This window comes from Bufo gargarizans, chromosome 1 (genome assembly GCF_014858855.1).
Source record: "Bufo gargarizans isolate SCDJY-AF-19 chromosome 1, ASM1485885v1, whole genome shotgun sequence".
In the NCBI taxonomy this organism is placed as follows: Eukaryota; Metazoa; Chordata; class Amphibia; order Anura; family Bufonidae; genus Bufo; species Bufo gargarizans.
In genome coordinates this window covers 441,164,234-441,179,941 of record NC_058080.1, presented here as the reverse complement: position 1 = coordinate 441,179,941, position 15,708 = coordinate 441,164,234, and the positions used below count along the sequence as shown (strand labels likewise).

Here is a 15,708-nt window from a genome sequence, read left to right as displayed (position 1 = left end):
AAATGATTTGATACATATGCAAATTAACCTGAGACGAGTCCTGTCCCTGACTCATCTCAACTCCTCACAAAATCCTGGTGACAGGTTCCCTTTAACCACTATTAGCAGGACATGGATCCCCCCTTCTTGTGACCAGTGGGGGGTCCCAGTATCTTGTTGGGGTTCTGTAGATATGTATACATCTTGGAACAACCCTTTAAATTAGAATCTATAACTGGAGAGATGTGCTCAATTTTCAGTAATCGCTGTGACTTTAAGAGAAGGCAAGTGCAAGTTTGTATAACTGCATAAATTATACATTTAATAGGAAATACCTGCCAGCAGTAACAAAAGTCACTTTTTCTTGTCTAATATAAATTTTCAAAACTGCATAGATCATCCGAGCTCAGTCCCTGTTGCGTGGTCCCAGAGGTTTGAGCACCTGCTGTAAGCTGCGATGTTTCGATCCAGGCTCTGGTGGCAGAGGAGTTCCTCCTCCTTCCCATGTGACAGCTCTCCATCTCAACATGATGGAGAAGGAGCTAGGTTAGCTAATGAGCCTTCATACACGTCACCGAGACACAGGGAAGAGGGGGGAGAAGTGTCGGAATGTCACAGCTTACAGCAGAAGCTCAGAACTTTTGGGACCGAATTAGGATGATCCATGCATTTTAGAAAATTAAAAGTATATTAAAAATCTTATTGATTTTGCAATTGCAAAAAATAATATTAAAAAAAACTTTCTGGCATCAGACAACCCCTTTGGCTTATATTAAAGGTGTTCTCATTTTGTCAGATATACTGTTCCTCTTTGCTAGGGCAGCACAAGAAGAGGAACTTTCATGCGCTGGCCTGTGCTTCCTGGACGCTGACCGTGCATGGGTGTGCCAAGCAGGCCGTTGTGCTGTACTTTACTATGAGGGTGGCTCTACAAGCAAAGCACTGTAGGGACGGTTATGAGAATGCAGCACAGGTCACCAAGAGCTGGCTTAGAAGGTGTGATGTGGGTACACTTCTCATGGCTCAGTGACTGCCTTCCTTGCATGAGCGTGCATGCAGAGATAGCGGTCAATGACTCAAAAGCATAAAGTTAGCGGATTTAAGTGAACACACATCATATACTGTATTCAACAAAACTACTGTAAATACAGTGAGATCTCCAAGACCATCCAAAAATGCATTCAAATAGTCTTCTGTGGGAGGTCTTCTGAAGGAAAACTGCCAGAATACAGGGGTACGATGGAACTGAAAACCTGCTCTTGATAAAGGGATAGAGGCAATATTTTAGAGCGGATTCACTCCTTCAATCTGCTCAGCAAATCCTGGGCAGCACATTGAACGTTACCGGTTCCCTTTAAGTCCTTGGTATTTAATAAGCGCATTACTCTTTGGATCAGAATGGGACACTGGGTCACATAACTTTATTATTACCTTCAGACAACTGGTCCCCTGTGTGTTTGGACACTAAATTAGACAAAGATTCCACCACAGAATTTCTCTTTCTGAACCTTTAAAAAGAAATATACATAAACAAAAAAAAAACTCATTTTAAATATTATTTTGCCTCTGTATTACACAATAGCACATGGTAAAAGAACAATTACAAGGCAAACACAATGACAAACAGGTTTTACTTTTTATACATGTCAATACTAAATCCTTTAAAAAGGCATCTACATCTGGACATTTATAGCATGGGGTCCTGTTCTGGAGATAGGAGCAGTTCTTGAAGGAGGGACTCGTACCTATTGGACATTTATGGCATATCCTGTGGATATGCCATGAATGTCCAAATAAATGTACCCTTTTGTTTCACAGGGCAACCTCAAAAATTATATATATTTGCTACAACCTGTGGAAAGGGGTCTTTTTGCATTAGGGAATGTTTGAAGAGCAATACAAGTAGAAAGGGACAGCCAGGTGTGTAGCTATTTTGGAAGCCACTGATTCGGGCCCTGAAGGCAGAATGGGCCCGGGAGCAGCAGCAGGGTCGCGGCATCAGACTCTTCAAGCTGCTGCTGGATGCTGTAGACCAGCAGCTTCATGCAATTTAATTGTTTTACTGCCTCATTAAGCAGTTTGCCTCCATGACACCTGCCCCCCATATCCTGTCCTATCTCATCCTCATGGAGCCCCTTCTCACCTTTAATCCCCCATGTATCCAGAGCTCCTGTTCTACCCTCCTATTGCTGCCCTGCACAGACCTCCTGCCCCTACTTCTTGTATGAATCCCCCTCAGAGGCCCTTCCACCTACTTGCTGTGTGCACCCCTCCTGTCCATCCAGGGCCCCTGGCCCCTGTCTCACTCCTCTGCCTCTCATTATGGTGGTGTGTGAACTGCATGCACCATAAGGACCTTCTAACGTCACAGGGTCACATAACTGTGCCCACCCCGCACTATGCCCCCTTATACCCTGCATTGTGCCCTCTTACCACACCCTGTACAGTGCCCCTCGTCATTCAATTTACAGTGCCCTCCTATACCCTTTTATGGGTGGGGGGGGGGGGGTTCATATAAAAATGTGCTGTGGGGCCCAGTCAGTTCTAGCTAGTGAGGGCCTCTTACACAGTATAATGACCCCAGTGCCCCCTCCATACAGTATGGGGGCCATTATTCTGAATGGGGGGTGACTTAGGGTCATTCTGAATGGAGGGCCACTGTGGAGTTATTAAACTGGGGGGCACTGGGGGTTATGATATTGTGTGTGTGGGGGAGAATTGGGGGGGCATTATACTGTGTGAAGGGCCACTAGTGGTCATTATACTGTATGGGGGCCACTGGGGGTCATTATACGGTGTGGGAGCCACAGGCGTACATGTAAATGTAAAAAAATGCCACAAGGGGGCCCACTGAGATTTATCACCCAAGGGCCCACATGAACCTGGGCCCAACACAAGTAGGTGGGGTCAGAAATACCAGTGCTGCACAAAATACCATCCCAGCAAAACTAAACACCACAGTGCCGCATAAAATACAGCCCTAGCAGAACCTAAAACCACAGTACAGCACAACAAGCCTCCCCAGAAGTGGTCCCTCTGTGGTGGCCATCAATATCTGCTACAGTCTGTCCTCCTCCAATTGTCTCTAAATAAGATATGAAGCAGGGGGCCTAGGAGGCAAGATGCAGGTGAGAGAACCAAGCCAGCCTCACCTGCCTGGACTTCCTCTAGTAATGACCACTATAGTGCCCGAGTAGTATGCTCCCCAAGTGGCCAAAGAGAAAAACGGTCTCAGCTGCAGGCCACAGGCCTTTTCCAGTCTGCGGCCACAGACGCTTGTGTCCTTGTGCTATTTGTACACTGTACCTATAGTCACCTATGAGGGTAAACAGCAGGGTAGGGAGCCATGGGCTGCAGTATTCAACTGTCTCATCTTCCGGAGGACAATGATACCATTGAATTCAGGATGACACCTGCGGCCAAGTACATAAGTACGTGATGCTCCCAGCGGCCACAGGGAGCTTTCCCTGGAGGGAGCTATAAACTAGCCGAGCATTGTTAGGGGGAGTGCAGGATCTGTGGCATAGAGAGAAGGGCATTGTGATTTTGGTTGGATACAGTGCAATGTACAGTGATATCTTTCCATGGCGAGTCTAAATTGAAAAGCAAGCATGGAACATGAGGTATGCAACTACATGAGCAGATCTGTTAAAAATCTCAGAAAACCCCTTTAAGGTTTCCAAAAACAGCGCCACTCTTGCCCATGGCCTGTATCGGTACTGCAGCTCATTCCTACTGAAGTAAATGGGGCTGAGCTCAGACAACAGGGCCGACCCACGTGTGGTATTTTCTGAATAGAACGCAGATCCTTTTTGTACTTCCAGACAAGCTCTTAACACAAGCACCATTCTGCACAGCTGCAGAGGTAAGGTAGGGCGATCTTTTATGCCATGTTTACATCGGGAACAATTCCTCTACAATGCAGTTTGCTTATTGCTATATACTGTAATACTTACACCTTAAATTGCAGGGTGGCTCTTGGACAGAAGGGCAAACATATGTCCAAATTTATGCAGAAACTGATAAAAAGCTGTAATTATGATTTAAAATTAAAGGATATACCTCTGACATGTCTGTAAAGCTTCTTTCATTGTAGCAATTCCCATCTGAATGTCCTGAGGCTCAAATGTCATCGCTGCCTGCATAACCAAGATGGTGCTGTAGCCAAGAGCATGATAGATGCTGTCTTTAGCCCTGTGGAGGTAACAAGTGTGTTCATGTACGCCGTTACATGATTATATAATTATAGATTGTCAGACTGTTTGTAGACATACCCTTTTGACAAGGGAAATGGAAACAAAGTTTAGTTACCATATTTTTCGCCCTATAAGATGCACTCCCCCGCCCCCCCTCCCAAAGTGGTGGGAAAGTGTCAGTGCATCTTATGGGGCAAATATTAATGAGCTCTCATTAGTAAAGGAGGCCCGGGCATCGGAGAATGCAGCGCTCCGCGGGCTCTGTACTCCACTTCTGGTCTTCTTCTGCAGGCTCCTCACGCTGTGCTGTGACCTGCGCACAGTGTGAGGACGTTGGTGCTCTGACCTCACGCTGTGCAACGTCGGGTCACAGTACAGCGCAGGATGTTAGGAACGGTGGAGGCGTACATGGGGTCTGAACTGAGGTCTTAAAAGGGGGTGGGGGGTCATTCACATTAGGGCTCTGATCTGAGGTCTGATTGAGTGTCTTTCACATTGGGGGTCTGATTGGGGCTCTGAGCTAAGGTCTGAGTAACATTGTCTGATCTGAGGTCTAATGGGAGAAAAAAAAATGTATTTATTATTTTCCTCCTCATTCACATTGGGTGCATCTTATGGGCAGGTGCGTCTTCGAGTGAAAATGGTATACATTTCCAGAATAAACAGAGGAATAGCAACACACATTCTGACGAGAGATGTGGCAGCATTAATATTTAAAAGAAAAATATCAATATAAACTACGGAAGATATGTCAGGAATGCTGACTGATCCCCTTTAACTTAATTTTTTTTTTAAGGATATGTGCACCTTTCCAATGGAAAGACGTGCGTGTGCGTATATATATATATATATATATATATATATATATATATATATATATCACACCTTGAGAGTTTCAAGATGCAGAAGGTTGTTAATGCTGCACTATTCGTAAGACCTGCTCTCCCTAACAAGCCTGCTTGTGGACCTCCAACTTTAGGGGTTCTAGTTTTCTGATGTTCTCCAGCCTGTATCTCCTCTCTGCCCTGCTCTGATCATACATGTCACACATAACTGTAGGAACAGACTACACACAGTTTGTGGTCTGTAACCATGGAAGAGCAGCTGTATAAACCTGATGCTCATAGGTATGTAAAAGTCCTGAGCTAATAGAACAGTAGGGATAAGTTGCCACAACAGGCACACCACTTGAATAATTGCTTGAGAAATAATAAGTGAAAGAACATCAAGACATGCAAGTAATAGACATTTAATTGTTAACACGACGCTTACCATGGACGCAATAACTCGAGAGCTTCTGAAAATTTGTTGTTTAAAAATAAATTGAGAGCCAGAGTGCATTCCTCTAGGGCACTTCGAAGGTCCATCTTGGACGCCCTGAAAGGAAATGTACAGTATGCAGAATATTAAGACATTTAAATAAATGGCACGAGATTATATATAATATACACACACACCAAAAAGGAACAAAACTAGTCTCAATGTTTCTAAAGTGTACATGAAATCCAGTAAAGAAAATGTACATTAGAACCTCTGTATAACGAATGTACTCCCTGACATTTCGTCTAGCTCCTCCGTAAGTAAACGCACATATACATACTAGGTTTGTTACAGTGTTCATTTACTTTCCACAGAAACGTAAAAGATTATTTACTTACTGGTTTAGCTTTGCGACAATGAACTGGTTAACTTAAAGAGGTTTTCCGAGACTTTAGAACTGATGACCTATCCCCCAAACAGCTGATCGGTAGGGGACCAACACTCGGGACCCCCACCAATCAGCTTTTTGAGAAGGTAGTGGCACCACAGAGTTATCGCAGCTTTCCCTAGGCCAGTGACGTCATGTTCATCACCTGGTCATTCAAGTGAAGGGGGCTGAGCGCGATACCAAGCACATCCGCAATACAATGTACGGCATAGTGCTTGCTAAGCAAAGAGAAGGCCGCGGGGCTCACAGGAGTGCTGGTGCCTTCTCAAACAGCTGAAGGGCGGGGGTCTCGGGTCTCAGACCCCCACCAATCAGATACTGACAACCTATCCTATTCATGTATCTAATTCATCTGTGGGCCAACATACGGCAAAGGAGGAGTGTCTTAGCATATTTTAATTTCAGATACCATGCAGCAGTACACATTTTTTCTAGCTGTATTAAAAAGTATAGTCTACTATGTTTTTCAAAACTGGGAATCCCCCAAAAAATTTAATAAAAAAAAATAAAAATAAAAAAATCACCCAATGCAAGTATATGGCGGATGTATGCAGCTGTATCCATTGGGGCTCTTCATCGAGCATATATGTTATAGCTTTTAAGCAAATTATAGTATAAAGAGGTGTGAATAGAGCCTTAAGCTTATGTTACACTGGCAGATAATTGGCAGATTATCGCTAACAAGCAGTCATAGGAACACCTATTAGCGATGATCTGCAAACACTCGTTCATCAGGTAATCCTAGTCCTTCTCCATAACATTGCTGAGCGGCTACTTTCACACTTGTGTCAGAGGATTCCGGCAGGCAGTTCCGGACGCAAACGGATCCATTTGTCAGATGGATCCGGATGCGGATCCCTCTGACAAATCTATTGAAATACCGGATCAGTCTCTCCGGTGTCATCCGAAAAAACCGATCCGGTATTTATTTCCATTTTTTACCTGCCGCCAGCCAGATCTACTGTTAGAGGGAGAAAGCTGCAGAAAAAGTACACCCCCCCCCCCCCCCCAAGCTGTAACAAGGACCCATTCACGTCAATGGGGCCGCAAAAGATGCGGACAGCACTCCATGTACTGTCCGCATCCGTTGCTCCGTTCCGTAGCCTAGCAAAATAAATATAACTTGTCCTATTCTTGTCCGTTTTGCAGACAAAAATAGGCATTTCTACAATGAGCTACCCGTTCCGTTACGCAAATTGTGAAAGGCACACGGGCTGCTTCAGTTTTTTGCGGATCCGCGGTTTGCAGACTAAAAAAACAGAACGGTCGTGTGGACGAGGCCCAACTCTGTTAGAAAGACACGGGTCATGCACTATTTGAGGTCAGATTTTTATTCATCAACCATGGAAACCCCTTTAAGGTAATGACCTTTCATTACACATAATGGCAGAATGTTTTAACAAAAGATGAAGAAAAATATATCACCGGAGTGCTTCTTTAAAGATAAAGTATCAAGAAGATGTAATTATAAAGGCAAGAAGGGAAAGAAAAGTAAACCTGCCACATTGTAAGGTACGGTTTAGCCTAGAAACTCAAGGGTTTGGGAGTTGAACAGACATGAATTTCTTAATACCGAGGCTTTGAAAGATTAACGCTCCATGATTTGTTACTATTTTATCCCACCAGTTCATACATTGCCAAGAGATCAGCAATTTATCCCCCATCTGCTTCATAAAAAAAAAAAAAAAATCAAGCTGCAATAAATCTGGGTCATCACCCCCTTAGGTGGGCACACCATTGGACAGATAACTAAATAGGAGTACATAGGTCATATACATAATGCAGAAGGAGGTCTGTAAACTGTTGTACTGCCATATAGCACATGGTATGGCGCTCCACCCACAATGGACCGGGGGGGGGAATGCCACAACAAAAATGGAGCAGGTAACCAGACTGTCAGCCTTCATTTTAAGCGTGCTGCCAAAATGTTTGTCTTAGGTCATGGAAGCTGCTGGTCAGATGCAAAGCACTTTTGGCCATGAAAGAGTTGATGGAGTCAAAGTGCATCTGCCATGTACAATGTAAAGAAGGCTTCCCGGGCGACACATTGCCTCTGTATACACATGCCGCAAGCACAATATGTGTCATCATGGTAGAAAGGGGCTTAGTGATGGCTAAATATTCAGAAAGTTCAATCCCGGAGAGGGCTAGATGTTCCAAATGCTGCGTCACATGAGGCGCAGGAAGCCTTGGCTGTTAACTCTTCCCGTGCTGGTCTCCACAAACGTGCTAATCTGGCTTTTTCTGAGGTTTGCCACCATAAATAGAAGCCGGCTGCTAGAGCTGCAAGATATGGTTACCATCCCTCCCCCAGTAAGCACTTCTGTACAAGCAGATGCATGCAAGACAATGAAAAGGGACCCTGAAGTGACTGCAAGCACAGGGAGGCAATGCAGATGCCAAGCACTGGAGTATGGCTACAACCCAGGACAACAGCGGAATAACAGCTAAACACTGCATTGTACAGCCAAGGAAGACAGAAAGTGCACATACACAAGCGAGTCGGCAAAGCATCCCTCGCCGCAGTCATACCGTACATGTCCAAGGTCACGCTGCAAGCTACAGTCAATGAGAAAACAGCCATACTTACAGGGTGGTGAGATCTGCAGTGAAATCCTTCACCCTTCTAGCAGGACATGTATGTGGTGTGCACAGATCCGCTCATGGGCTCCTTCAGCAGCTAGAGATCAGTCGTCAAGGGCAGCAAAGTTCACAAGGTAGCAGCTGGCCTGGCAGGGGCTCCCCATTACAGCAGATACATTAGCAGCAGGTCGATGCTGGTACGCCGGATGATGCTCGGGCGCTGCTTCGCTCAGGAGGGATGCTGGGAGATTTCACCAATCTGTGATGCAGTCTAATTCTAATCCATGACTCTCCACTACAGGACAGACGCACAGGCACGCATACACCGGTGCCCTGATATCTGCAGTGTCCACATGGGGTGGGGGGTGATGAAATCTATTTAGGCCCATAGTGTGAAGTGGCCTTGTAAGGAGAAGGAAATGATCAATGTCTGACCTGTCAGCCTGAAGCATTACCAATACCGGGTGTCTCTGCGTATACAGCGACAGAAGAACCACACCAAGGGGCTCCTTGGGCCCAGCAGAAGAAATTATTCTCATTATATTCTCAATAAAGGCTAATACGTTTTGAGTCTAAGAAATAGACCTTAGTGGCAAGCGACTAGCTTTCCTCCTGGACCATGGGCTCAGGAGGCCTCTAGTCCTCTGGTGAGCCGGTACGACCCCGAGCCATACAACACATTCTCTAAAGTGTATTCCGTGATCTAGCCGCTGAAGACCTTACTGCACATTTCAGCTTTAGGGTTGTGTGGCCAATTAGGGTATGTTCACACTTGCGGCAGGCAGTTCCGTCGCCGAAACTGCCTGCCAGATCCAGTAATCCGGACGCAAGCGGATGGCATTTGTCAGACGGATCCGTATGCGGATCCATCTGAAAAATGCATTTAAATACCGGATTTGTCTCTCCGGTGTCATCCGGAAAAACGGATCCAGTATTTATTTTCTTTCACAGATTTAATGGTCTGCGCATGCGCAGACTGGAAGAATGGATCTGTCAATGCGGCAATTTTAATGCACTTATACATTTCAATGGAAATTAATGCCGGATCCGGCATTCCAGCAAGTGTTCAGGATTTTAGGCCGGAGAGTAAACTGCAGCATGCTGCGGTATTTTCTCTGGCCAAAAAACGTAAGAGGGACTGAACTGATGCATCCTGAAAGGATTGCTCTCCATTCTGAATGCATTAGGATAAAACTGATCAGCTATTTTCCGGTATTGAGCCCCTAGGACGGAACTCAGCGCCGGAAAAGAATAACGCTAGTGTGAAAGTACCCTTAACAATGTAAGGCCTCATGCACACTGCCGTGTTTCACGGCCGTATGCGGGCCGTGGAACCGCGGCCTGGATCCCTCCTGAGAGCAGGAGCGCACGGCGTCACTGGTTGCTATGACGCCGTGCGCTCCCTGCTGCCGCCGCAATACAGTGATACACTGGTATGATCTATACCAGTGTATTACTGTACTGTGCCGGGGAGGGTAACTTTATCCTCTAAAGAAATAGTAGGTTCTTCATATAAAGGCAAATTGATACAGCTCAGCTTCCTCATACTTGGATATGGCTAATAAAATGGTGCTGCTGCACAATTACCTTATTGGATGGTCCTGTTGCCCAAGATGTGCTAACCTAGATGCCGAATTATAGCATTATTTTTGGGGTTGCTTACAAATGAACATTTTTTGGGAAAGAGGTGGACACATTTTTTAAGGTTCACTTTTAAAACGTTGTCCCCTTAGCTCCGGAGTGGCCAATATCTGGTCATGTTGACCATGCTGCACATCACAGTGTGTGTGAATCTATTCTGCTAGAGTGGCTTTTTCCTAATCCACCTACTTCCAATGTACTGGGGTAAACGTGGTGCCTCAAAAAGAAGCCATGGTCAAAACCTTTTTTACTCTATGGGAGTTATTTATACAGATCCTGAGCTCTAGAATTCAGCAGAAATTGGCCAATTCTGAACCATTATTAGGATTGCTTGACTGATAAATATGTAAATTGAGGTTTGGGGTCCTGTGTCAGAACTCTGGCTTCCTTCCCCCAATGTTCCCCTTTACCTTTTCCATTGACTGGGATCATTCTATTACTGGAGCAAAGATTATTTCTATATAGGTCTTGTTTCTTCATCACCATACAAGATATAAGTAACAAGTTTGTTGTGTTTTCACACATTGGGGAATCTATTATAGGCCAGCGTTTTACATCGGTCTATGATCTCCCCTGTGCTGTCAGAGGATGCACCCAATTTAGGCCTCATGCACACGACCGCAAACCGCGGATCCGCAAAAAAAATGGAAATGCCTATTCTTATCCGCAAAACAGACAAGAATAGCACATGCTATATTTTTTTTTTGCGGGGCCACGGAACGGAGCAACGGATGCGGACAGCACACTGAGTGCTGTCCGCATCTTTTGCAGTCCCATTGAAGTGAAAGGGTCCGCACCCGAACCGCAAAATATGTGGCTCGGATGCGGACACAACAACAGTCGTGTGCATGAGGCCTTATAGCAAGGTGCACCTTCTGGTAGTCCAAGTAGTCCATGCGCCTAAACTGAAATTTTAGGCAGCTTGGAGCTGCCATATGTTTTCTTTTACGTCGGAAAACTGGCAAAATAGAAGGTAAATAGCCCAGGTTTACCGGGCATCATGCCCCTTCTCAGAAAGTGGTGTAGAAATACCATTTCCCCATAGATTTAGGCGCAATGGCATTTAAAAAGTTTAAATCCCAGAAGACTGGAGTTGGGGGGGGGAATGATAATCACCCTCTACAAATGAACCTAATTTGTTTGAACAGATTTGAACATTGTAACTTTTGCCTTACCTTCCATGTGATAATTCTAACATATTCTATCTAGATCAGGGGTGCACAACGTTTCCTGGTTGGGGGCCACATTGCCAGACTGAACCAATGACGAGGGCCGAAATTCAAATTTAAAGGTGTATTAACAACAGAAATATTGTACTTATGGTATATTGAACACACATTATATACCAATAATGTCTAGTTACACTTCCAGGACTCCCATCTAATGGGAGAAATGTATGAAAAATACATGTGAGCAGCCACAAGACATAGGCATACATGTCTGTTACCAGATGGTTGGGGGCCGCACTGAATGGTATCAAGGGCCGCATGTGGCCCCCGGGCCGCAGGTTGTGCACCCCTGCTCTAGATCATGGATCAGCAACTTTTGGCACTCCAGCTGCTGTGAAACCACAACCCCCAGCATGCAAACTTACTCGGCTGTTCTTGTAAGGCTTCGTTCACATCACTGTTCAGCCTTTCCGTTCTCCTGCTCAGTTTAGGAGCAGGAGAAAGGACGGAAAGGCACATAACTGACGCCAAACTGAGTCCTTAGGGACCCTATAGACTATAATGGGGTCAGTTATGTTTCTGCTCAGAAGATGATTTTTAAGCGGAGACAAAAGTTGTGCATGCAGGACTTTTGTCTCCGCTTCAAAATCATCTTCTGAGCGGAAACATAACGGACCCCATTATAGTCTAGGGGGCCTAAGGGCTCAGTTTGGCGTCAGTTATGTGCCTTTCCGTTCTGCTCCCAAACGGAGCAGGAGAACGGAAAGCCTGAACGGTGATGTGAATGAAGCCTTACTCCCACAGAAGTGATAGGAGGATTCTGGGAGTTGTAGTTTCAGAAAAGCTAGAGTGTTCAGATCCCTGTTCTAGGTGTAGCCTAGGATTCCTTTTGCTTCCCCTCTCCTTTCCTACTTTGTAATAAAACATATATTAAAGAGAGGGTCAGAACAGTATACTAACATCCCATACCCCCCAGTGTTCTAGTTCCACCACTTCCCTCTTGACATAAAGATAATGGCTGGTCACTGCTGTGGCCAGTGATTGGTTAAGCGGTCAATTTCTGCAAGCTGAGAGGGACCAGGAAGCATGTTCAGAAATGAGACTTGTTCCAGAAATGTACACCACTGTCTCTTATGAATCAGAACAAGGTTTGTACAAATTCAGATGCATGGAGTTTTCAGTTCTTCAAATCTTTTACATATGAGCATACCCATACGGTATGTTAACGTGGGAAATTTTTCCACTAAAACATCCACCACGCAATCCGACCCTTAGGCCTCTTGCACACGAACGATATGGATTAGGTCCAGAAGCGTTCAGGAAAACTTGCACCATTTCGCAAGCATGTTCAGTCAGTTTTGTTTGTGATTGCGTTCAGTTGTTCAGTTTTTACCGCGCGGGTGAAATGCGCATTGATGCGTTTTTCACACGTGCGATAGAAAACTGAAGGTTTACAAACAACATCTCTTAGCAACCGTCAGTGAAAAATGCATCGCACCCGCACTTGCTTGCAGATGTAATTCGTTTTTCACACAGCCCCATTCACTTCTATGGGACCAGGACTGCGTGAAAAATGCAGAATATAGAACATGCTGCGATTTTCACGCAACGCACAAGTTATGCGTGAAAAACAACGCTCATGTACACAGACCCATTAAAATGAAAGGGTCTGGATTAAGTGCGGGTGCAATGCGCACTCGCTCGTGTGAAAGGGGCCTTAGGTTTCTGCCATGGTTTTGCAGGTTGTGGATCAATGTGGCTAATGCAACGGACACCCACATCAGTTTCATAGCCAAGAAGGGATATGTCCCTGCAGAAATGATCCATGGCAGTATGGATAGCAATGTGAATTCACACTGAAAACAATAAGGCACAAACAAAATCTACCATGTGAAAGATCTTAGGGATTGAAGGAACTATGCATTACCTGACAACGGATATGTTTACCAAATGATATACAGTACAGTGCAATTTAGGTTTTAGGTGTGGGGAAAATGCTGCAGAGAAATAATGCTTTAGAAAACACAAGTGTTAATAGTAGTTTATTTCATCATTTAACAAAATGCTAAGTGAATGAACAAAAGAGGAACCTAAATCAAATCCGTATTTTGTATGACCATCCTCTGCCTTCAAATCAGCATCAATACTTCTAGGTACACTTGCACACAGTTTTTGAAGGAACTCCGCATGGAGGATGTTCCAAACATCTTTGAGAACTAACGATAGATCTTCTGTGCATGTAGTCTTGCTCAAATCCTTCTGTCTCCATGTAATCCCAAAGAAGTTGTAAAACGAAGAACACTACTAGTATGGAACTAGTGGGGGCCCGTCTCCTGGGATATAGGGTCAATCTCCCAAAACAAACCGGATAGTCCAAACAAAATAAAGGAATGGAGAAAGCACGTCCCTCTATGTTGGTTTTCATTCTAAATGCATTTGGAATAAAAAAATAAAAAATAAAAACACACAGAGGGACATACTATTTCCATCTATCTATTGGGCTTTCATGTAATCCCAGGCAGACTCGATGTTGAGATCAGGGCTCTGAGGGAGCCATATCACTTCCAGGACTCCTTGTTCTTCTTTACGCTGAAAATGGTACTTAATGACATTGACTCTATGTTTGGGGTTGTTGTCCTGCTGAAGAACAAACTTCGACCCAATCAGACACTTTCCTGATGGTATTGCATGATGGCCAAGTATCTGCCTGTATTCCTTAGCATTAAGGACATTAAACCTGACCAAATTACCAACTCCATTTGCTGAAAGGCAGACCCAAACTTGTAAGGAACTTCTACCATGCTTAACGGTTGCCAGCAGACACTCACTATATTACCCTTCTATAGCCCTTCTGCAAACAAACTACCTTGCTGTAGAGCCAAATATTTCAAACTTTGACTCCTTGGTCCAGAGCACCTGCTGACATTTTTCTGCACCTAGTTCCTATGTCTTTGTGTATAGTCAAGTCACTTGGCAGTGTTTCCACGTCAAAGGTATGGCTTTTTGGCCGGAATTCTTCTATTCTGGACAGATTTCTCTTAACAGTTGATGGGTGTACCTGGGTCTCACTGGTTTCTGCCAGTTGTTAGCTAATGGCACTGCTGGGAACCTTCTGATTTTGAAGGCCAGCAAGTATTTGGCTGTAAAAGAAGACCGAAGGGCTGGAGAGCGCAAATGGATTTGGGGATTGGTAAGGATTAATGGTGTCCTCAATGCTGAGAAATACAAGCAGATACTTAGTTATCATGCAAAACAATCAGGGAGGTGTTTGATTGGATCCAAAATTTATTCAGCAGCAGGATAACAATCCCAAATATACAACCAATGTCATTAAGAACTATATTAAGCTTAACCCTGGGTTCAGACCTGAGCGTTCCGAAAGGAGCGCTCTGTATGCGCGATTGTACCGGCGTTTACAATCGCGCATACAGAGACAGGCGAACACACATTGTCGCGCGTTCCCGAATATCTATGTACGGGAACGCGCGACAAAAACGCCCCAAAAAAGCTCAAGAACTTGTTTGAGCGTCGGGCGTTTTACAGCGCGATCGTACGCGCTGTAAAACGCCCAGGTGAGAACCATTCCCATAAGGAAGCATTGGTTTCTCCTTGTTGAGCGTTTTACAGCGCGTAGGAACGCGCTGTAAAACGCTCAGGTGTAAACTTAGGGTAAAGAACAAGTAGCCCTCGAAGTGATGATCTAGCCACCACAGAGCCCTAATCTCAACATAGAGTCTGTCTGGGATTACATGAAGAGACAGAAGGATGTGAGCAAGCCTACACCTACATATGATATGAGGTATTTTCTCCAAGATGTTTGGAACAACCTCCCTGCCGAGTTCATTCAAAAATGGTGTGCAAGTCTAGGTAGAAGAATTGATGCTGCTTTGAAGGCAAAGGTTTGTTACACCAAATATTTTGATTTCTGTTTTGTTTAATCACTTTGCATTTTGTTAACTGAAACTATTAACACTTCTACTTCTAGATTCTTACTTTGCAACATTTTTCCACACTTGCCTTAAACCTTTACACAGTACTGCGTGAGTAGTGTATGTGTATGTATAACGTCTACTGGATGTCACTGCTGAGGCCATTTATTGGCTTTACCAGTGTCCTGTGTGCATGGGACGTTACCGCTGCAGCCACCTAAAAAGGGGACAATACATTGACCTTATTTAGGAAAGCTGAAAATCTAAAACTGCTTTCATTCTCTAATATTCATGGCCTTAACCTCAGCCACTGATCTAGGATCTGAAAGAATAAAGCCATATGTATATGTATCATGCATCCACATCTAAACAGAAGGCCTCATCCAGTTTGGTCACTGCATACGCATAGATTGGAGCATATAGTCAGCCCACAGAGAATAGTTTTGAGACATATGTGCAAACTGTCCATACTGACAGTTACCAAGTGCCAAATTCTAGTTTGT

At 44.6% G+C, this 15,708-nt stretch overlaps 1 protein-coding gene across 1 annotated transcript in view; it reads right to left on the bottom strand.

The window, feature by feature from the left end:
- TTC39B (tetratricopeptide repeat domain 39B) overlaps window positions 1–15,708 on the bottom strand; it is a 106,637-nt gene that overhangs the window by 30,883 nt on the left and 60,046 nt on the right. The window contains exons 3-5 of the mRNA XM_044272250.1: window positions 5,448–5,552; window positions 4,042–4,173; window positions 1,411–1,487 (exon numbers count right to left, since the gene is read on the bottom strand). Coding sequence (XP_044128185.1) covers window positions 1,411–1,487; window positions 4,042–4,173; window positions 5,448–5,552 — 314 coding nt within the window. The remainder of the gene's footprint in view (window positions 1–1,410; window positions 1,488–4,041; window positions 4,174–5,447; window positions 5,553–15,708) is intronic.